This window comes from Anopheles coluzzii, chromosome 2 (assembly GCF_943734685.1).
Source record: "Anopheles coluzzii chromosome 2, AcolN3, whole genome shotgun sequence".
Classification (NCBI taxonomy): domain Eukaryota; kingdom Metazoa; phylum Arthropoda; class Insecta; order Diptera; family Culicidae; genus Anopheles; species Anopheles coluzzii.
In genome coordinates this window covers 36464600-36485262 of record NC_064670.1, presented here as the reverse complement: position 1 = coordinate 36485262, position 20663 = coordinate 36464600, and the positions used below count along the sequence as shown (strand labels likewise).

The 20663-nt window shown below is 45.9% G+C and overlaps 3 protein-coding genes across 10 annotated transcripts in view; 2 read left to right on the top strand and 1 right to left on the bottom strand.

Annotated features, from left to right (window-relative positions):
- The first annotated feature begins 1465 nt into the window (after nucleotides 1–1465).
- On the top strand, nucleotides 1466–4523 carry LOC120950836 (zinc finger protein with KRAB and SCAN domains 8-like). The gene is made up of 4 exons (XM_040369187.2): nucleotides 1466–2388; nucleotides 2459–2985; nucleotides 3060–3152; nucleotides 3216–4523. Exons 1-4 carry the CDS (start codon nucleotides 1648–1650, stop codon nucleotides 3706–3708), a joined length of 1854 nt encoding a protein of 617 aa, XP_040225121.2. The 5' UTR covers nucleotides 1466–1647; the 3' UTR covers nucleotides 3709–4523.
- Nucleotides 4524–4629: 106 nt separating this feature from the next.
- LOC120950835 (protein O-mannosyl-transferase TMTC4) lies at nucleotides 4630–7350 on the bottom strand. Its single transcript, XM_040369186.2, has 3 exons — nucleotides 7036–7350; nucleotides 5367–6974; nucleotides 4630–5289 (listed from the first exon to the last, which is right to left on the bottom strand). Exons 1-3 carry the CDS (start codon nucleotides 7066–7068, stop codon nucleotides 4864–4866), a joined length of 2067 nt encoding a protein of 688 aa, XP_040225120.2. The 5' UTR covers nucleotides 7069–7350; the 3' UTR covers nucleotides 4630–4863.
- A 568-nt stretch (nucleotides 7351–7918) lies between these two features.
- LOC120950293 (uncharacterized) overlaps nucleotides 7919–20663 on the top strand; it is a 58332-nt gene continuing 45587 nt past the window's right edge. For 2 of the 8 annotated variants that reach the window (XM_049606821.1, XM_049606820.1), the window contains exon 1: nucleotides 17199–17310. The gene's annotated coding sequence lies outside the window, so the exon portion shown is untranslated. Of the gene's footprint in view, nucleotides 8113–17196; nucleotides 17311–20663 lie in introns of those variants that run through there. The other 6 variants (XM_040368213.2, XM_049606819.1, XM_049606824.1 and 3 more) reach the window with 6 other exon arrangements.

Genomic DNA, 20663 nt, shown 5'->3' with positions numbered 1-20663 from the left:
ATAAAACAAAATAACACACTTTAATCCATGTTCTAATGTTTAAGAAGAACTCGCAAAGTCCAAAATATATTTTTAAAGAATATTTAATCGAAAAAAGGGGTAGGGTAACTGTACCAGTTTTCGACAGTGTACCTATTTTCGGCAGGGTAGTTAAAAACGTGAAATTCTGCACAAATGCGGTAAAAAATTTCACAAAATACAATTTTGTAGTGAAGGTGTACTTATTTGATATTCACATACGAAGTTTCACACCAGTTCATTAAGTATTTTCCAAAATATCAAATAAATTGTGCTTTTTTTCGGCAGCTTTGCTGTCAGCCAATCGTTCGGCAGGTTTTGTGATCAAGAGAATCAGAACAATAAAACAATGAAAAAGTGGTGTATATTAAAGATTTGATGCTTATTTAATTTATTCTAACTTGTTCGGAATTTTAAAATCACGATAAACAGGTTATTTTTCACTTTAAATGCTGCCGAAAATAGGAACACAGCCTGCCGAAAATAGGAAAAAACTGCCGAAAATACCCATATAACCAAGATACCGAAAACGCCACCAATTTCTTTAACTAAAAATCCAGTTCCATTAAACAAAGCTAAAAAACTATCAGTTTGGTGGGTTAAGCCACACAGCCACAGAAGCAGCCACTTCAATGTTGTTGAAGTTAGTTTTTTATGCACGGGCAATTTATTTGCTCAACATGTTTCACCTGTAATAAAATGTTATTGTATTGTGCAAAGGAAGCAATTAAACGTGTGTGTTTAAGTTGGTTTGTTGTAAAACATTCACGTGTAATATGTGTATATGTGTGTTTGTTTACTTGCGATCGAACTCTTCCATTTCTCTGGGCAGTGCAAAGTTTATAGACTAAGAATTTTGCGGAAGTTTAAGTGCAGTGATGTAAGTAAATGAATGTAATCAATCGAAGAGTTAAAATCCTGTTCAGCATATTGACCTTAGCCAACCCTTGACCAAACTTTTCCTCAAAGCATTTTTGGAAAAGGTGGGTTAAGGGTGGGCAAGATAAATACATCGGATCGGAAGTGGCAGCTCCGATTGTTCTAAAATTTGGTGGGTTAACGACTGAATCGACCACCACAAACCCACGTGGGTTTGAAGTGGTTTTACAGTGGGTTAAGGACGATTTGGTTATTTGGGTAGGAGCAAAATCAATGTTTGCATTTTCACGAATATTTATGAAAAAGGGCTTTGAACCGGCAAATAAAAAATATTGTAACATACTATGATAGTTTATCAACCAGAATAACAACACTTTCAAGAAAAATAATGAAAAATATTGATGTGTGAGCAATTTTTGTGAAACTGCTGCATTAGCCTGCCGAAAACTGGTACAGTTACCCTAGATAAATTGTATGAACAAATTTAATAAATGTAAACAAAGTTTGAATCCTGGGGACCTTACGTCAAGTGACGAATTGTCAAAATGCACTAGAGTCCACCATCTGATATTTTTAAATCCACCTTGATAACCACCCTGTACTCACGAAGACAGTTCCATTTGATGCTTGGAAAATACACAAAATGAAAACAATAACAACTCGCTGCCGTGTCGTACCACACACAAGCACACCGTTCCACCTTTTACCAAGAAGTCTTGCAGAATGTGTCCCGGGCTGCAGTGGTAAACCATGTTTCCGTACAAACAAACGCAACCATCCGAAACGGTGGCACCCCAGCTTCATCCCGAGCTGCACACCATTTGCCGCACATGTTTGCAACAGTCAAACGATACGCGGTCCATCTTCGACCTGGACCAAACTACCCAGCTTACCTACTCCGAGAAGGTGATGCAGTGCGTGGACGTCGAAATCTATCCGCACGATAGCCTCCCGAACCGGATCTGTCGGCAGTGCGTCGATGATCTCGATGTGGCGTGCCGGTTTCGGGCCAACTGCACCAGTTCCAGCGTCGTGCTGCAAACGTACCTTTCCTACAATGGGCTAGAAGAGAAGCAGCTCGATATGATGCTGCAACCAACGCTTGCACAATCGGTCCATTCCGATCCAGACGATGGTGATGAAATAGCAATACATCTCGATTCCGGTGTGATGTACACGTACAAACCACCGTCCGGATTGGACGTGAAGTTGGTGCACCATAGCGCGGAGGATGTGATATTCAACTCGGGAAACATGAAAATGGAATCTCTCAACGGGAATGCGAACGTTCCCGTGGAAGAACCGGTGAATTCGGTGGCTGCAACAATGGCGATGGTTGAACCGATGCATCATTCTAGCTTAGATGGAAATATCACTCTGGCGATGGAGAGTGCAGAGGCTACGAAGAACGATCATATAGAGTATATGTTTGAAGTCGTAAATGAACCGGAAACTGATGATTCGATGTTAGAACCGGCGGTGGATGTGATGGTACGTATTGGTTGCATTTTAGCAGGAATTGGGTGGGACCTGAATTGATTAATGTTTCTATTACTTACAGCATGTACAGAACACGGCTACTGCCGATCGAACGCTACGAAAGACCACAAACAACATGACTCCCGACAGCACCAACACCCATTCCAATGGCAAACAGTATTCCTTCGCCAACCGTACCAACGCGGCCAGTGTGAAAACGTTACAAACCATCCGCAAATCACACACACCGAACGAGACGAAGCCCACGATCGAGGCGGTCACAACACAGCCAGCCGCCGACGGCAGCGGCGTCGAGACGGTAATTCGCGTAAAACGCAACCTGTCCGCCCCGAAACCATCGCTCGTCTGCAAGCTGTGCAACGTGACGTACAAGCATAAGCACGCGCTGGAAACACACATGCGGCGGCATCGCGGCGATCGGCCACACAAGTGTGACTACTGCGAGAAATCGTTCGTCGTGCCGTTCGAGCTGCAGCGCCACATGCGCATCCATACCGGCCAAAAACCGTACAAATGTCAATACTGTGAACGGGCGTACTCGGACTTCGGTAGCAAAACGAAACACGAACGTACACACACGGGTGAACGGTGAGTAGCAACATTGGAGCGCCAAAGCGAAGGGTTAGTTAATGCCTCTCTTTTTCCCCTGTTTTCATTTTCAGACCTTATGCGTGCCACTATTGTGACAAGACGTTCTCATACTCGCACGTTCTTAATAGCCACCTGCTCGTGCACACTGGTGTAAAGAAGTATTGGTAGGTAGCACTGGACTAGAGCTCTTGCACAAGGAAAAAGCTCATTATTTGCATTCCTTTCAGTTGTTCGATCTGTGGGAAACGGTTCACAAAATCACACCACTTGAAAACCCACTACAACACACATCAGATTACCAACACCGATGTGGGCACCGTCCAAGGGTCCGAAATTGAAATGCCAAACAACAGTAACAGTAAGCAGCAATCGACGGACGTCATCTACACGGAACAGCTGCAGGACGAGTTGATTGCATCCAAAGACGAGCAGCAATCAAGTGGCAACGGTGGTGTTCTGGTTGATTCGTATCACCATGGCACCGGTCCCGGTCTGATTGCAGCAACCGAGTGGACGACAATGGTGCACAACAATGGTGGTGGTGGTGGTGGTAGTGCAACATCAGCGGCAATCACGACGGAAGAGTTGGAAAACGTGTCAATCGTGAACTTTGCCGATTACATCATTAAAAGCGATGGTCTCGATGATCTGCTGGTAGTACAGGACTCGGGCGATGACGAGCTGGTGGAGCTGGTCGGCCAGCCGATAATGCACCGATGATGATGATGATGATGAGTTGGATGGGTTTGCTTGATATGGCCCCTGTTAAAATGGCTGTAAATATGCGCATCTCAGTGAGCGATGACTAGAAATTGCGTGAAAGTGAGCCCTGAAATTTGGATCCAATCAAATTCCTACGTGTATTTGAACACTTTAGTGCAAAGTGAAGCATTCTTAATGAACTTTTTCATCTTCTTAATCGATTTAGCCCGTGATAAACATATAATGGGTTTGACTATTGAACACAATTTGACTATTGACTATGACTGGTTTTGGTTTTACCCGTGCCCAGGAACGTCGATCCAGTGCATTGGGGAAGCATTTCACGTAAATAGAGGTAGAGTATATTTTGGCAAAAATGGCAAAAGATAATTGATATGAAATCAAACGTAGGAATAGTAAATTTAAACCATTGGAGCATTTGATTTCTTAACTTTCCATTATTTTCTCATAAGACAACACGTTCTATAATTTGCCTTTAGTGGTTTTTGTAACTTGTATTAACACGTGAACTGGATAATCAGTCCGTTTTTCGTGTATTCACTCAAGCCTGGAAGTGTATAAAATCACAGTTCCCCTTTTTATACGCCAAAATTGCAATCGTAAGACCGCAGTGTTTCATTGCTGTAAATGATTCAAACGATCAATTCGAACTACTATCACTGACTTACTAAAATCATGGTCACTTTCACGCGATATCACTAATCACGTCCTAAATGAAGAATTGCAAAGACTTTAGAAATAAATTGGTAGACGCTCAGAACGCTATAGGAAATGAAATAAACTAGAACTACGAGTTATATGTGTAAAATTCACTTGATTATGTTTACTTTTCGCTGAGTTTTCCTTTCGTTCGATGTATAAGTTATTGCTTGCTCCGTGGTTCCGCGTACGATATGCACTGCTTCTCGAAGTGTTCAGAATGGTTAAAATTACGTTAATCAGAGTACGAGTATCTTACAGGCGTTTCGCGTTTTAAGTCATATCTTATATGCGTTAAGGATAAAATGAAGGAAAACGTTTCCACCGCGTTACGCCGAGAGTAATAAATAATGGAATAATTTCCATACCTAGTAAACAGACCATCGCTTGCGTTATAAAAGTGATCGTGCCCTTTGATCAGTCAGTTAACAGTCTACGCGTTGGTGCGCCCGCCTACGTCGCGTCCATCAGTTTCAGCAGGTTCGCTTTGGCACTGCGCAAATTCGGATCCAGCCGCAACGCTGCCCGGTACTGCTCGATTGCCTGCGCCTTCCGCTGGCCCCACCGGTGATACAGCACGCCGAGGTTCGCCCGGTACACGGCGTGATCGGGCCGGGCGGCAATGATTTGATGGTACAGCGATTCGGCCGTCTCGTACTGGCCCAGCTTGCCGTACGCATTGGCACGGGTAAACAGGATGGCGGTATCGTTCGGTAGGAAGGTCAGTGCCAGGGCGGACGTGCGAATAATATCCTCCGTGCGGCCCCGATTGTCGTACAGTGCGAGTATGTTGGCCCAGGCTTTGCTGTGTCGGGGGTTTTGCTGTATCGCTTCCCGCCAGTAACGCAGCGCCATGGAGGAGTTCTGTTTGTCAATGTACTGGAAAGAGAGAGGGAGAAAAAGGTGTAAATATTGTGACCTAAACGAATACTAGAATTACTACGCCATAAACTTACCAAATTGCCCAGATTGTACAGGCAGTTGGCATAGTTCGGCTTCAGCTGCAGTGCACGCTGATAGCTTGTCAGGGCGGCGTCATGATCCTTCCGTGCCGCCTGCACAATGCCCAGATTCATCCAGGCCGAAGGGAACGGTTCATGAATTTCGATCGCCCGGCGCAGGTGCCATTCCGCCCGGTCGAGCTCGTGCGTTTCGCGGTACAGATTGCCCAGATTCATGTGTGCCGCCTCGTACTCGGGATGCAGCTCGATTGCACGGCGATAAAAGGTAAAGGCCGTTGCACGGTCGCCCTGATCCGTCGCCAGCCGTGCAATGTTGTAGTACACTTTCGCATTGTGTGGACAAACGCGCAGTGCCGAGCGGAACAGTAAATCTTCCGACGTCCACTCGTACGCACGGGACTGTGTTTTCAGGATAAACATGGTGCAAAGTAGGCACAGCGGGATGTAGAAAGCAACGGAGCGTTTGATCAAACGTCGCCAGCCTACTGCAATCAGATAGCAAAAGCCAACCGAGGGAAGGTAGATCAACCGTTCGGCAATGACAAAACCGACCCGTACCAGCCCGCACGCCGGAAGAAAGGGAATGATAGCTAATGCTAGCGATGTGGTAATTTCCCGCGATTTGGATTCATACGAACGTAAGGCTAGTACCGCAATGGCGGCATAAAACAGAACGACAAACTGCATGCGATAGTCGGCGACACTTTCCAGCAAGGGGACGGAACCGAGCGCCCAGTCGAAGCTTAACCAATCGGGACAAATTAACAGCCAGCTGTTTAGCCAGTAAAGATAGCTTTGGGAGAGAAGTCGCGAGACGGTACTGTTGGTCGCTCCGATCGGATTATCCATTCGATGAAACCGGGGACTTTCAAAGTCCATTATCCATAGGCGCAGAGCAACCGTTGCTAGGGAAAGGCAAGCTAGGATAAACATCCGACCTAGCCGGGACCTATGCACGGTGAAAAACTCTGCCAAAGGAACTCGGAAATTGATGCGCTTTAGCAAATCTATCGCCCCACAGGCAACGAGCGCGGTCATGCCCGTTTCCTTGAACAGCATCGAGAGCACGGTGAGCAGGAAGAGTCCCGCATACACAACCGCCCCGTAGCGACGTTCGCTCGCTAGCCATCGTTGGTACAGCACCAGCACGGTCAGGTATCCGATGGCGGCCAGCAGATCGGCCCGTCCTACAATTCCCACGACTGCCTCCGTGTGTATCGGATGGACGGTGAAGATGAAGGCGGCCCAAAACGGGGTACGGAATTGGCCCGAATCACGCCACAAAACCTGATACAGCTTAAACACCAACAGGCAGATGAGCGTGTGCAGTGCCAGGTTGACCTTTTTCATGTGGCCGGCGTTCAGTCCTAGCAGCCGGTTCTCCAGCTGGAAGCTAAGCACGGTCAGCGGCCGGAAGGATTTGTGGCTGGTCGGGTCGGTTAGGTTGTTGCCCCAAAAGTCGTGCCGCAGCAGGTCGCGAAACGGGGTGGCCACATTGCGCACGTCCATGTTTTTGACGATCGCGGCCGAATCGTCGAACACGAACGTTCCGTACAGTGAGCCACCGTAAGCGAGGAGCGAGGCGGCAACGAGCAGCGCATACTGGAAAGGAGAAAAGGGACATTAGCGATCGGGATACGGTTGTTGGATGATGCCTGCTTACCTGTGCGACGGTTTGTTGGCGCAAGGAAGACATTACCGGTACCGGGGATGGATGGCAACGGGGGATGAGCGTTTTGTCCGATTAAGGCTATCAGTCGAGTAGGATCATCTTGTTTTTGCGCAACTAGGGAGGGGAACACACACACTACTAAAACATCAAGGAGCTGGGAACGTTTCGCTCAAGGGAAAAGGTTTTCCATCCCGGCGTTTCTGTGCGGTATTTGTTTTCGATCGCTAGCAGTGTTGTCATCAAAAGCATCAAGCAGGTGCCGCATACAGGTAAGCTCACGGGTTCTTTTGTTTCTGCCGTGCACAGTGCGTTAACAAGTTTTGACACATCAGAGCCAATAGCATAGTGTTGTCATAATTCAATTTTGTTAGGCTTTTCATGTTGTTTGGTGGATTTGATTTAATTAGGTCAACTTAATCAAAGGAATAAAGCTATTCAAGCTTGATTTAAAACCGCCCTCTTATTAGTTGCGATGATGGGTTTCCAAATCGTACTCAAATAGCGCAACTAGGGACCTACCTGTGCCATTGCCGTTTGACAGCTCGCGGCGTTATTGCTAATTCAAGCGCGATGTTTTTGTAATTTATACGGACGATGAATTTCCTGTAACGAAGAAGGAGAATATGCTTCATAAAGCAGCGAGGAAAATCTATGGCTGCCTAAACGTGTACATATAATTTATAGTGATTCTGTTTAACCTAATTGTACCGTGCTCTACAATCCGTACTGTCAAACAAACCAACCGAAAGCATGCCACCGGTGCGCTACCAAGGAAAAAAATCCGTGATTTTCCAACGTACAGCTCGTACACGCTCACTCACACAAACACACATACACTATCTGAGGGATTGGCTGCGGTGCTATATGTGCGCGCGCGCGTGTGTGTTGGTGTATCGTTAAGGATATACACAGTGAAAGGACAAACCGGAGCGACACGATACCGTACCGTAGGTGTGTGCGTGTTTTTCGTCGAGAAAGTTGCGTGCGGACAACAATTTTGGGTCTGTTTTTGTGGCTTTCCAAGCGTAGTTTGTGTAATGCTGAGTGCTCGGCACGGCGCTGGTGCAGGTAAACCATAACGCAGCGTTTTCAATCCGGCCAAACCGGTGCAAAATTAGTTTTTCTCAAGCAGTAGATGCTGTTGGGTGTGCTACGGTGCTGTTCGTGGAGTGCATGGAGCGTCTTGGAGCGCAGGGTGGTGCGCTGTGGTTCAAATCAACGTTCGGTTGCCATTTTTGCTTCGAGCCTCCTTCCACCCAGGCTCGCGCTGCCGCGCTGAGGATGAGAAAAAAGTGAAGTGTTCTCGGTGGGTAAAATTCCATTGCCACCATCAGCGTGTGCTTTGATTCTCGGCTTAAAACCGCGTTCAGTATCACGGAATATGGTGGTGGAATACGGTGCTGTTAACCGTACAAAAGGCTGATTGGTGTAATAGTGTAGCGAAGCGAAAACCTCCATCCTTTTTTTCCCGTGTATAGTGGGTTGGTGCTCGGGTTTAGCTCATCCCCCCTACTCTACCAATGAAGTTGTTCGGAGGTGAGAAAAGTGATAGTTCAGTGATTTTGTACCTAATTTTAACCATTCAAGTGGTGTTTCGAAAAATGCAGTGCAAAGGGTTTTCGCTTGGTATATTGGCAGTGCATGAAAATCCAACAAAGAAAATTGTACAGCTTTAGTAGTGGTGGGTGGCTAAATGATGAACTTTTCCGTCACCATGTAACCGGGCTTAAGGCGACGACCTAAAACCACCCGGAAGCGGTTGTCCCCGGTTTAGGGGAAGTGTTCCCTTACCCTCTCCATCACCCATCCGTCGAGCATGAGCTGTCAAACAACATCCTGGAACTTTTGGAATGTCACATCGCTTCAAACGGGAGAAAGTGCATTTCGTGAACAAAGGCCTGCATTTTCCTCGTCAATCTCTCTCTCTCTCTCTCTCTCACACACACATTGGTTGAAGCATTCATGGGAGACTATTTTCATTAGTGTGCTTCCGGGCGGTCACACTATCAGAGCAGGCCTTGTCGGGAGGTATCAGTCCAGAGCAGGCATGAGACAATCAAGTTGAAGCGGCGGTTTTCTCTCCACCAAGGGTGCGAATAGGAAATTGAAGCCAGGAATGCTAGCAACGATACTACCGTCCGTCCGGATCGTCTTATTGAATTGGTGAGTTCCAATTTACATTACCGTTCATCCATATTCATTTTGCACATTTTTAGCTGAAATGCTTCATGAAGTACCATGCGTTTCCATCGACGATGTACGGAAAAAAGGGGGATACTGTTCATGGTGGGTGAAGAACAGGGAGCGGGGTAAGCAGGAAACGCTTACGCACACACTATTGCCTAGGCAACGGCACTATCGCACAAAAGTGTTTGCTTTGTGTGGTGTTGCACTCAACCTCCCTTGAGCTAGAAAATGTATCAATCGCTTTCATGGTGTGTCATGATTTTCTCTGCCCTGTTGGTTTAGTACTGCATCTTCGTACTGGGTGATTTTGCCGATGGAGAAAACACTCAGTGGATCCTAACACATTCCCACTTCGTACTACCGCACCCGTTCACCCTCAAGATAGTCCCACCCTTTACCGTGCAGTTCGCGCATTTCGCGTGGAAAAGGTGACTGCCGAGATTTAACGCGCGGAGCCGCGTGTAAGCTATGCGCCGGCCTAAAATTAGCACCGCTTCAGAGCAAATATTTGCATTTCGGTGTGCACGAGCCGGTCACACACATGTACCAGACGTCGGGCCCGGTCTGATTGCACACACCACGGCCGCCAGCAGGATCGGTCCATCGGGCCAATACATAGGCAATCGACTTTCTGGCGAAGGTTTGTGTGTTGGCTGGCCGTGTCTTTCACCGCGGCAAGAGAATCAGTTTGGAGCGCTGTCTTTTGCGAGGCTATTTATCTTATGTTTCTTTACCATTTTAATGCGAAAAAATACATTGTCCCCTTGGAGATGGTGTGGTGTCTTTTTTTTTGTTACAGTCCGGCGCCGCCTGTTTGTGGTGCGTAACGATGGGAGGGAATGGTGGGTTAGATGATGGCTGGAATGGTACAACAATCTGGCACACAAATTTGGTGCCGTGGGTGGTGTTTTATTTGTTGCCATTGCGCCCCCAATGATGAAATTGCAGCATTTGTCGTCTCGTGTTGAGCTGCGGGGTTTTGGTTAGTGTTATCTTAGGAGCTGCAATAATTTTGGATACAATTTTTGAGTTTTATTGTAAAATTTCTATTTTTTAGTTAAAATATCGTGTTATTCCGAGATGGTTTACTTTACTAAGTTTTATTGTAATAATTGTTGAACAAATGTGTGTAAAATGGCGTAAAATTCTTAATACTTCAAAGATATCGGTGGTTGTCTGGTGTAATTTGAATGTCGCTTCTAAACAAACCAAACATACACTGTCAATAATTCTTGAAAAGGAAGATCCTTTTAAAGACTTTCTTGTTGGTATCTCGTTGTATGTACCATACAGCTTCGAATTACACTTAAGATATTTTTGTCATTTAAAATGTTCTTACTACTTCAATTTTAATCAGTCAAACCTTTTTTTAACCTCACTGTACTAAAGCAAACCTTCTACATTTGAGAAAAAAAGATTTCCACTAATTTTACTCGAAATATTGCAAAATATCATAAAACTGCAATGAATCAAAGTATTCATATTCCGGACAGCCTCATAAACTCCTTTGTAATCTTCCAATTCACACACATACTACACCTTTTTGTTTTTTCTTGTTTTAAGGTCTGGACACTTGATTCGGGATGTCGTTGTCCTCCTACACTTGACGGAACGATGTTCTTTAATACAACGGGGTTTCGGTGCTCTTTTTCTCTTGTATTCGTAGATTAATAGAACACTAGAACTGCTCGGAATTGACAATATGATAAAACACTGTTGTTTTCGCTTTGATAACTACTTCCACAATAGATTCCGATGTATTTCAATGCACGTGGACGCGATTAATAGGAATTATCGAAGAAATGACTCTGGCAAAACTGCTAAGAATGCCTCTGATAGTGAACTGACCGATAGAAAATATTAATTTAGTATGGCATCAGGGCCTTCCAGGGGGCCAGACACATTTTTAATTGATTCTAGTACATCATGGCAAACATCTAAAATTAAAAAGCAGCATTTTCAGGGACTGGGTATGAAGATATTCAATAAAAACATGCCGAATGTCCGGAATTTGTAGCTGTCCTTAATTTGAATCTTAACGATACTTCATTAAAGACGATTTCCAACGAATGTACGTTTAAAAATGTCATATATTTCAACGTAAATTTTTAATCTGGTTTAAAAAAAAGCGGCAAAACGCTCAAGACTTGCCGTTAAATCAATAGCCGTTTGCCTTGTTTGCTCCATTGCGCTGAATATCGCTAAAGAGAGGCGCACAAAAAGATGCACACAAGCAGCTGGACTACTTATTGCTTGCTACATCGGCGGAGAGGGCTTAAGCTGACATCCTTTTATGAGCGACGAAAGTGGGAGTAATACTATATTAAGTGCTCTCGGGTTTTACTCCTCCCAGAAGGATGGTCCTATCAAGTGGCCAAATGGTGAAAAATGGACAGCAGAATAAAAAAGCTGTCCTGTACCATTTTTTGTTGTTGCTGTTGTAGTGTGAGTTCATTCTCCTTTTATTTCTAGTCCAGCTAGGACTCCGCTTTGTGACCTTCATCGAAGTCTTCCGCTCGTTCCGGACGTTGGGCGCCACCCGTTTCGAGGAACAGGCCGCAAGAAATGTAGGTGTACGTACGCCTCACGCCAAAGCTGATCCTCATTTCCGATGGGTTTTTCGCGCGCGGTATGAGAGCGCGTGGAACCGCTCCTTAAATGCCACACTTCCCGGAAAGCTGCCCGATAGTAAGCGCCGGAAAAAGGTGGAAATGGCTTGACCTGATTTTTCTTGGCCACCCCTTTTTTTCTCACCCGCCCGTGTGTAACGTGTTCTTCCCTGCTGCATCTTACACAACGGACTGCAAAAGGGGAACGGATACCTACCGTTCCTGCGTCGTCACATCATCAGCGTGTGCTGTATTAATTTCAATAAAAGCTCGTTCATCAAAACGATGCTTTGCGAGGCGCAAGAAAATCGGACCGCCCTAACGCTGGTGCTGCGGTGACCGACACAGCCATGAGGCACATTATTTGGTCGCTCCTCTGATTGAACGATCCGGCCCGTTTTGACATTCAGGCACGCTCGGGGGTGGCTGTTCTTGATGGGAGGCTCAACCTTCTCCGCTCGTTACAAAAAGAAGAAGAAAACTAGGATAAAAATCTAATTAGTGTGGGAACAATCTGGCACTACTACCTTTTTTGGGTAATCAAGTTCTTCTCCCACCTGTGTTTGGCCCCATTTATCGATGGCAACGTCCCGGAAGATGACGCTGCAACGTGATGAAAAGTGAACGAAATTAAGAAAATTATGCTGCTGAAGGGTGTTGGGCTTCCCCTCCCACCCGCCAGGGCATTGTAAAGGTGTGTCCCTTTTTATTAACGACCTATAAATCACGGATGTCGTTAGTCAAATGTGTACCCGGTATCGATCGTTGGCGCGCTGCATGACTTCGAAGCCAATCATTTCGCAACGCTCTTTTTCTGAACAGCCTAAAAGCCCCAAACGATGTGGATTTACAACAGAATGCTTTAGAACGTTTGTTTCAAAAAATGGTAACTTATAGGAAATGGAAATCTGCACCAACTATTCTAACCTTCTAACAACTGATCTACCCGATGGGGGCGATTTTGTGCTTTAAAAAACAACAAAGCAAAGCCCCCATTGTGCATGCCTTTCGAAGCGTTGTAGAAAGATTTGTTGGCACGTGATTAGATTGAAATTTAATTACGAAAATCTAAATTTATCTACGCTGTATCGACACGGGCGAGGAGCAGCGCAGCGGCGGCGCTTCGGCGTTTGCTTCGGCCTGTTTTCATGAAACAATTCGCAAGGGATTGGTATTGGTTTGTTTAGTGTTTGGGCTGGTAGTGTTGTTGGGCGCGCGATGCTATACAATTCGTGGTGCCGAGAGTGTGTTTTGGCGTATTTCGGCTGTTGGATCGATCGGGGCAGCGGGTCTCGCGACCGTTGCTAACTTTTTGCGTCACTTTCGATTTCAACGATCGGGCGCTTGTGTGTGTGTTTTTCCGCACCAATCGAAACAACGCGATACTACAGCGTAAACTAGCTCTGCCGGTAATTGCATCCGTGAGACGAATCGTGAATGTGGAACGATTGTGCGAGTCGACTTCTCGAACGGCGGGCCGAAATTGGGGTTTTGGTGGGTTTTGTGTTCGTGCTGTGATCGTTTGATGGCTTTCGAACATTTCTGCATCTTTTGTAACGCAGAAACATGTGGAACAAATGTATGCGTTTGCAGCGATGTTTTTGAACACAAAGAAGTTCTGTTTATTTTTAATATAAATATATTTTGTATGATAATTTAAAGCATTTTATAAATACAAAAATGTATCTCAGAATGATATCAGGGTAAATTTATCTGATGATGTATCGGTAACTTTCCAGCACAAATACAACATTTTGCTCAGTTACTGTTGCAATTGCAATTAACTTCTAAGTATTTCTTTCAGTACTGCCGCTTCAAGTTGAAAAACGCGCAGTGTCAAAGAACTGCATTTTTTTGCTGGGATTCAAGCATAAAATGCTGTCTGAAATAAAGAAGCAAGACCTGTGCAATAAGCTGAAGAGGTCTTTTTTTCTATTTGAGTTGAGAGCTGTGATGAAGCTTCGTTTGAGCTAGTGATGTGCTGTATGGAGCGCACCCACGACTCCGATCCGACTCCGACTATTGTTAGTTCGATTCCGACTCCGGCAAAATGGAACCACTAGATCCGCCCGGAGTCGGAGTCGTTCGGAGTCGTTCGGAGTCGACCGGAGTCGTCCGGAGTCGACGACTCCGAACGACTCCGAACGACTCCGAACGACTCCGAACGACTCCGAACGACTCCGAACGACTCCGAACGACTCCGGACGACTCCAAACGACTCCGAACGACACCGGACGACTCCGACTCCGGGCGACTCCGGACGACTCCGGACGACTCCGAACGACTCCGGGCGACTCCGAACGACTCCGAACGACTCCGAACGACTCCGGACGACTCCGACTCCGGGCGACTCCGGACGACTCCGGACGACTCCGGACGACTCCGAACGACTCCGGACGACTCCGAACGACTCCGAACGACTCCGGATGACTCCGACTCCGGACGACTCCGGGCGACTCCGGGCGACTCCGCACGATTCCGAACGACTCCGGATATTGCAGCGCGGACCGACCCTCCGGAGTCGATTCCGAATTTATCGGAGTCGGATCGGAGTCGACTCCGGATTTTTGCCAACTTTACCCATCACTAGTTTGAGCAGCATCGCATACTTCAGTTTAGGTTGTTACAGGTAAAAACAAATGAATGAGATACTTTCCGACCGACAGGAGGTTATTTTTCACGCGAAACGAAGGAAATGATTTACCATGTTAAAAAACATCCTAATAGTATAATGTTAAAATGTAATACACCGTTCCATTGGTAAAGTGGAACATTTTTTTAATTGAGCTAGCTGCTCCTTTCAAGCGGCTAGCCTTCGTTGAGTGGTTGCGAGAACGCGTGCTTCTTGCACATTAATTAGAGGTTTCTTTTTTGTGTTTCTTCTGCCAGCTCGGGAAACATCGACACTTGGAATAATATCCAGTCATGGTGATATCAGGCATGAAATGAAATCTGTCAAGCATGTAGCTGGAAAATTTACCATATTTACCGTACATGAAAAACATAACACCTTTTCTCTTACTGGTGATGTCTCCCAATACGATGTAATAGAGTATTGCTCTAAGTGTATGTTCAGAGTTCAGAGTGATATCTTTTTATTTGTGTATTTTTTTTTCTAGAAATTCGTGAAATATTGCTATCAATGTATTTGAAACTCGTTTTCACATCTCTCATATCTCAATCATCTCTCTTGATTTAATTAATGCGAAACGAAGGACTGGTTAAGCTGGACCAGCTCAATTAAACCCGTTCTCTTTTTTATTTGGAGGTTTGTGTTTTGGATCCGTCATCAAGCGGCCTTAACGTTTAATCGTTTTTCTCAGCTTGCAGTTTTGTTTTTTTTCCCACTTGCTCAGCCGCCAAAACGGCTGACGGACGAATAGCACATGGGTTCTCTCTATGGTGCAGTAAAATTTGTATGAAATCACGAATCCCTAGCTGGTTTGGCAAACACGCACACTAAACGCACCTTGTGTGTGTGTGTGGAAAGTTTATTCTACTGCAAAAAGAAGAACTGTTCTGTTGCTTTTGCCTTTTTGCTCGTTGCTACTACACGAAGCGCACCAATTATTTATGTTAATGAGATTTAATGTTCGTATAATTACGCCGCACATATTGGGTCAGTTTTTTTTTTTGTTAAGCAGGGTGCTAAACACCAGCTTTAATAATCACAACAAACCTGGGGGTAAAACATCTGCCAAGAAGCTAAGAATGACTGCCAGCTAAAAGTTCCGCATGCCAACGATAATCAACCGGCGGGCGGAGGTTCAAATCCTGCACCGCTGAACCATCGGTAGCGATCGCTTTGGTACGATCAGTTTCACTCTCACCTTCGTTGTGTGCGTGAAAGATTCTCGCTGTTCCAGTTTCGCTCCGTCTCGCGCTTACTAGTTGTTCTCTCTCGTGCGCTTCGTTTACTTTCCGTTTCATTATTATTTCTGTGGTCGGCAAGTTTTGTTCGAACGCTTTCCTTTTAAAATATTGTTATCATTTATTATAATTATATATGCATCATTATTATGTTGATAATGTTAATTAATTAATGCATTGTATTAATCAACATCAATTTACATACGCTAAAAGGGAAAAAAAACTATTAATTATTTGGGTTTTTGCTGGTCGGTTGCTGAAGCAATTACCAAATGTTGTACTATGATGTTTGCGGGGTTTTTGTATGTATGCTTGCATGCTCTATTTTAAATTGTACTTCCATTTTTTCTGTGAATTCTTACAGTATTAGGATTTAATGAAGCAATTACTAACTGGTGTGGCAAGTATCGCATCGAATTTAGGGATGCAATGTTTTGTTTTATAGATAAAATGATTCTATAAATTATCGAATGCCAAGCGAGAATATATTTATTTTTGCTTTAAACACATTTCTAAAGCCGCGAGCCGCCATGGGGCCTTCTCAAGCTGAGAAAAGATTCTCCATCATTCATTAAGTAAATTTCCACGTAACGATTGTTGGATGGCAAATCTGTTTCATTCTTTCGTAAAAAAAGACTCGTGAACCATTGTGCATTTCCATTACACGATTTTTCTGTGGATACTAAAATGGCAATTTATGTACATTGTTAACAATTTTAAACACATTTACACTTGTTTTTAGCGAATGGAAATCACTAAAAACCTACAGTGGATGGCAAAAATTGTACGAAAAAGAATGATTTTTTTTAATGATTTTTACAGGAGTTTTTAAACAGCAATATTTCCGTAGAAAAAAGGTTATTAAAGTTTCGCAGGCGCTCAAAGATGGTTCTCAGACGCAAGTCCGTGGCCATCTTCAGGCCCCGGGGCCATGGTGGGTGAGAAAATCAGGCACAAATCAGTGTTTATGAGAAAACTGCGTTCTCAACGTTTATCTAATCGGCACAATCTTGCCGCACAATAAAAATGTGCTGTACAATCTTCTTATTCTTGGCACGACAACCGTTGTCGGTCAAGGGCCCCCTGCACTACAAGTGGGCTTTGCTTTCAATGACTTATTGATTCACCCCATAGCAAGATAGTCAGTTCTACGTATGGGGGCACGGTCTATTTGGGGCTTGAACCCATGACGGGCATGTTGCTAAGGCGAGTTGATGATTATACCCCTAGACCGGCCAAAACTTTTTTTTATTCAAAACTCCAAATAAAGCGTGATTGAAAATATCTCTACTGGATATATTCAATATAATATTCTCTACTGGATTTTAACTAAATCGCCAAAAACGACTGCCCACAAAGTTACGGTAGCGCTGTACGTTACCAAGTTGCTCACCACTGGCACCATCTAATGCTGTCTCGCAGCTCCGATCGCGAGTGGCACGGCACAGCCTGCTCATTGCTGAGTCGTTTCCCCTGGAGTGCGGATGTGCGGTGTACGTTCCGTTCCGTTTGGCGTGTAACTTCAAGCCCGTGCCTTTTGCCCGCGAAGCACCAGTGCGAGCAGTGGTGGTTGTGTGTGTGTGTGTGACGACCGACAGTAGTAAGCATCGCGATTTTATTCGTTTCCATTTATTCGAATCCTCCGCGTGTAATATCTTCCCCACACATTTTGCGTTACGTTGTGGGCGGTTGTGTGCCGCCTATGGAGTGGGCAAACCACCAACCAACCAACCCCTTCGACGACCGTGTGTGGGACAGGCAGGCCGTCCTGCCATCCAATTGAACGCACCCTGCTCGGTGGAGTCGTCGGGTGCGTAGGTTTTATGTGTGTGCGCGAGCGCGCGCACGCCCGTGTTTGTACTGCACTTAAGGGTTGAAGCGCGAGCGAGTGAAAGAGAGAGAGAGAGAGAGAGAGAGAGAGAGAGAGAGAGAGAGAGAGAGAGAGAGAGAGAGAGAGAGAGCGAGAAGGAACAAAAAAACATACGTGAAGGCAACAACATTTGTAGGCGCGCGATCGTGCGATCGTGTGCGAGTGAGGGTTGTTGCAGTGAGTTGTGTGTGCACCATGTGAGAATGTGAGCGCACGGTGCGAGAAAGTTGAACGTGTGAACGGGAGACGGAGAGCTCGCAGCATCTCGTATCTCGTAATGCGGAAGGGTGCAGGAGGGAAGAAGGGTCTATGCTTGCTGTATTGCGGAGCGAAAGGAGAAATGTTTCGTTTGCCTTTTTTTTGCGTACCGTGAGCATAAATTATTGTAGCAGAATCAAAACAAAAACAAACGGAGCCGAGCAGTGGCGTCGTGATGAAGGGGTGGAAATGATGTTTTAATTTCCATAATTGCTGGTGTGTTTTTTGTGTGCACGTGTATGTGTGTTAGTGGTATGATGAGAGCCTCCAGCAGCAGCGTGTGGTTTGTGTGTGCAGATCAAAGTGTCGAACCATTTGGTTTGGGTGCGCACGTGTAGTGAAGGGGGCAAAAGACACTTTCGCATTCGATTCTTTCGCAGCACACTGCACTGCGAGAAGCGCCACCCGAGCCAATTGCGTCGTTGGATGAGCGGGCGGCGGGCGTGCCTGTGTGTAACATTTCGGAGAATCGAAAAACAAACCCTTCCTAACCTAACCAATTCCAATTTGAGCGTACTTCCTTCGCTATCGTCCGGCGCGTGTCTAACGCGGGGACTTGGGACGACGATCGGCGGGAAAATGAAAATCACCTCCCGTCCGTGGCTTCCATTTCCTCCACAGCACTAGCAGCAGCCAGCAGAGCCAAACCGTGTAGCAGGATTTCCTGTTTCATCCATTCTAACGACAGTGTTGGCCTCCTCCCCCCCTGCTGCCAGTTGCTGGTGTTGCGCTCTGTGTTTGTTTTGCTCGCCGCCTTCGTCTCTGGCGTTCGCGTTTCGCGTTTGGATTCGTTCCCCGTTTCGCGTTTTCGATTGAAAACGCTGTGGTTTCTCTCTTTCACGCCACGAACCAGCTCCCGCGGGTCGCCGTCGCCGCCGCCGCCGCTGTCGTCGCGCTGCTTTCAAGTGTGAATACCAGTTTGGCGTGTATAGTTTGTCCCCTCTTCCCTCCCGTCACCCTGTTTGGTGGAATACCAATACACGGCCAGTTGCTTCGGATCGACTCCGCGCCGCACGGATGCTGTGGTGTGGCCCTTTTTTCGTCGCGGAAGACCTCGGAGCACAACGATCGCGCGCCGTAAAGTGTGGGGGTAGGTGTAGCTTAATTTTGTTTTTCTAAATGGCTGTAGTAAGCTTCATAATTCGCTTCTTAATTTAGTGCTTTAGGGGTAAAATGTGTTTCTAAATTCTCGCGCATTAATTGTTCCGCCGAATCTCGAACCGCGCCACTCTCTAAACGCGTCGCAAAGGTCCGTGAAATGGCGGGCCCCGCGCAAAAGAATGAGAAAGTGTTGGGTTAGAAATCGTGTAGGCAAAATTGAGCACGCCAGCAGCACGCGGTCCATGTTCGCCGCGTCCCCTCTTCTCTCTGCCTGCGGATGGGTTTCATTTCATTTCTATTTTGCGGCGGCCGCATTGGAAAAGAAGGCCCCACAGTCGGGATAGTAAAAAGGTGTACCGCATGAATGGTGGTACGGCAATTGATTACGAAAGATGTGGAGGAAGGGTGAAGAGAGGGAGAGAAAGAGAGAGAGAGAGAGAGAGAGAGAGAGAGAGAGAGAAAAAGACATGGAGAAAGACTGTAGAAGAGAAAGAGTAGAGAAACCCACAACCACCAAGCCCCCGACATAAACAAACTTAATAGGTCCGCGACGCAAGAGAGAGAGAGAGAGAGAGAGAGAGAGAGAGAGAGAGAGAGAGAGAGAGAGAGAGAGAGAGAGAGAGAGAGAGAGAGAGAGAGAGAGAGGAAAGGTCAGAGTTAACAAGGGAACTGGTGAACCGGTGAAATGAAGGGAAAAGGAAAAAAGACAAATGGCACAAAGGCAATAGAGAAAATGAGATGAGGCTACAACACATCACTGCAGCATAAGAAAACTGATGATAAACTAGGAAAATTCATCCCGCGTATGTGGTGCATGCTGCTGTGACCTGGCAAGGGGAAGCCGGGGAGGGCTTTTGGAGAGGTGTTTTGTTGAAATCCAGGGGATAGGGAAATTGCTTATCCCTACTGAGCGTTAAACGAACCTTCCCCCCCTACATGGATTGTGCTGTGAGTGGAGGGGACAAAGGGAGGGCGTAAGGGGTGTCCATCACAAATTCCATGCTTCCCTGTCGCCCGGTCCCCCCTACCACGAGACAGGGGTGTGTTGGTTGGGGTTGTTTTTGTGGGAGGAAAGAAGCGAAAACTAACCGCCGTTGCCGTCCGCCGCTTGCTCCATTACCGGAAGTACGGTGGTCGGGTGGCTTTTATTTCATGTTTCTATTGTGTGTGTGTGTGTGTGTCTCTTTTGTCTCTGAAAAAGGCACGTATTTTCGAACGTTTTTGAAACATACGTGTTTGTGTGTGTATGTGTCTGGGGGGCTATTTGATAGGGAGGTGGTCGCTATTGACAATAACATTAGTTATCTCTTTAGTGTTGCTTGTTTCGTCAGTAAAGATGTTTTTTTATTTATTTATATAAAATTTATTCAATTACAGATTTATGTGTGTGGTTTGCAATAATAATAAAATAACAAAAGTGTAGTTTCCATCAATGCACTGTTATGAAAAAAAAAACAACACTCGATGTGGTGGTTACACCCTGTTACTACTAAAATTATCTCCAACATCATCAGCTGGTAACGAACTGCGCCGAGCACGGTTCGACCGGAAACTGATGACGACCGCTCGTGCTAACCTGCGTGCTGTCGGCCCCTTGTCCCTTGCCCCGTGCTCATTTTCCGGATGAGCGCCATGCGGGATGTGACGGGCTATGTCAATGCTACCCTAGGAAAACCGGGCTAGTCCGACGGACAGAGGTGGATAAATTAAACTTTGCTGATTGC

Bases quoted from the DNA above. Each gene is read 5' to 3' on its own strand.
- LOC120950836 (XM_040369187.2), top strand. From the start codon at position 1,648: ATGTTTCCGTACAAACAAACGCAACCATCCGAAACGGTGGCACCCCAG. The intron at 2,389-2,458 runs GTACGTATTGGT...TATTACTTACAG, and splicing joins AACCGGCGGTGGATGTGATG to CATGTACAGAACACGGCTAC. The intron at 2,986-3,059 runs GTGAGTAGCAAC...TTTCATTTTCAG, and splicing joins CGTACACACACGGGTGAACG to ACCTTATGCGTGCCACTATT.
- LOC120950835 (XM_040369186.2), bottom strand. From the start codon at position 7,068: ATGTCTTCCTTGCGCCAACAAACCGTCGCACAG. The intron at 6,975-7,035 runs GTAAGCAGGCAT...TCTCCTTTCCAG, and splicing joins GCCAACAAACCGTCGCACAG to TATGCGCTGCTCGTTGCCGC. The intron at 5,290-5,366 runs GTAAGTTTATGG...CTCTCTTTCCAG, and splicing joins TGTACAATCTGGGCAATTTG to TACATTGACAAACAGAACTC.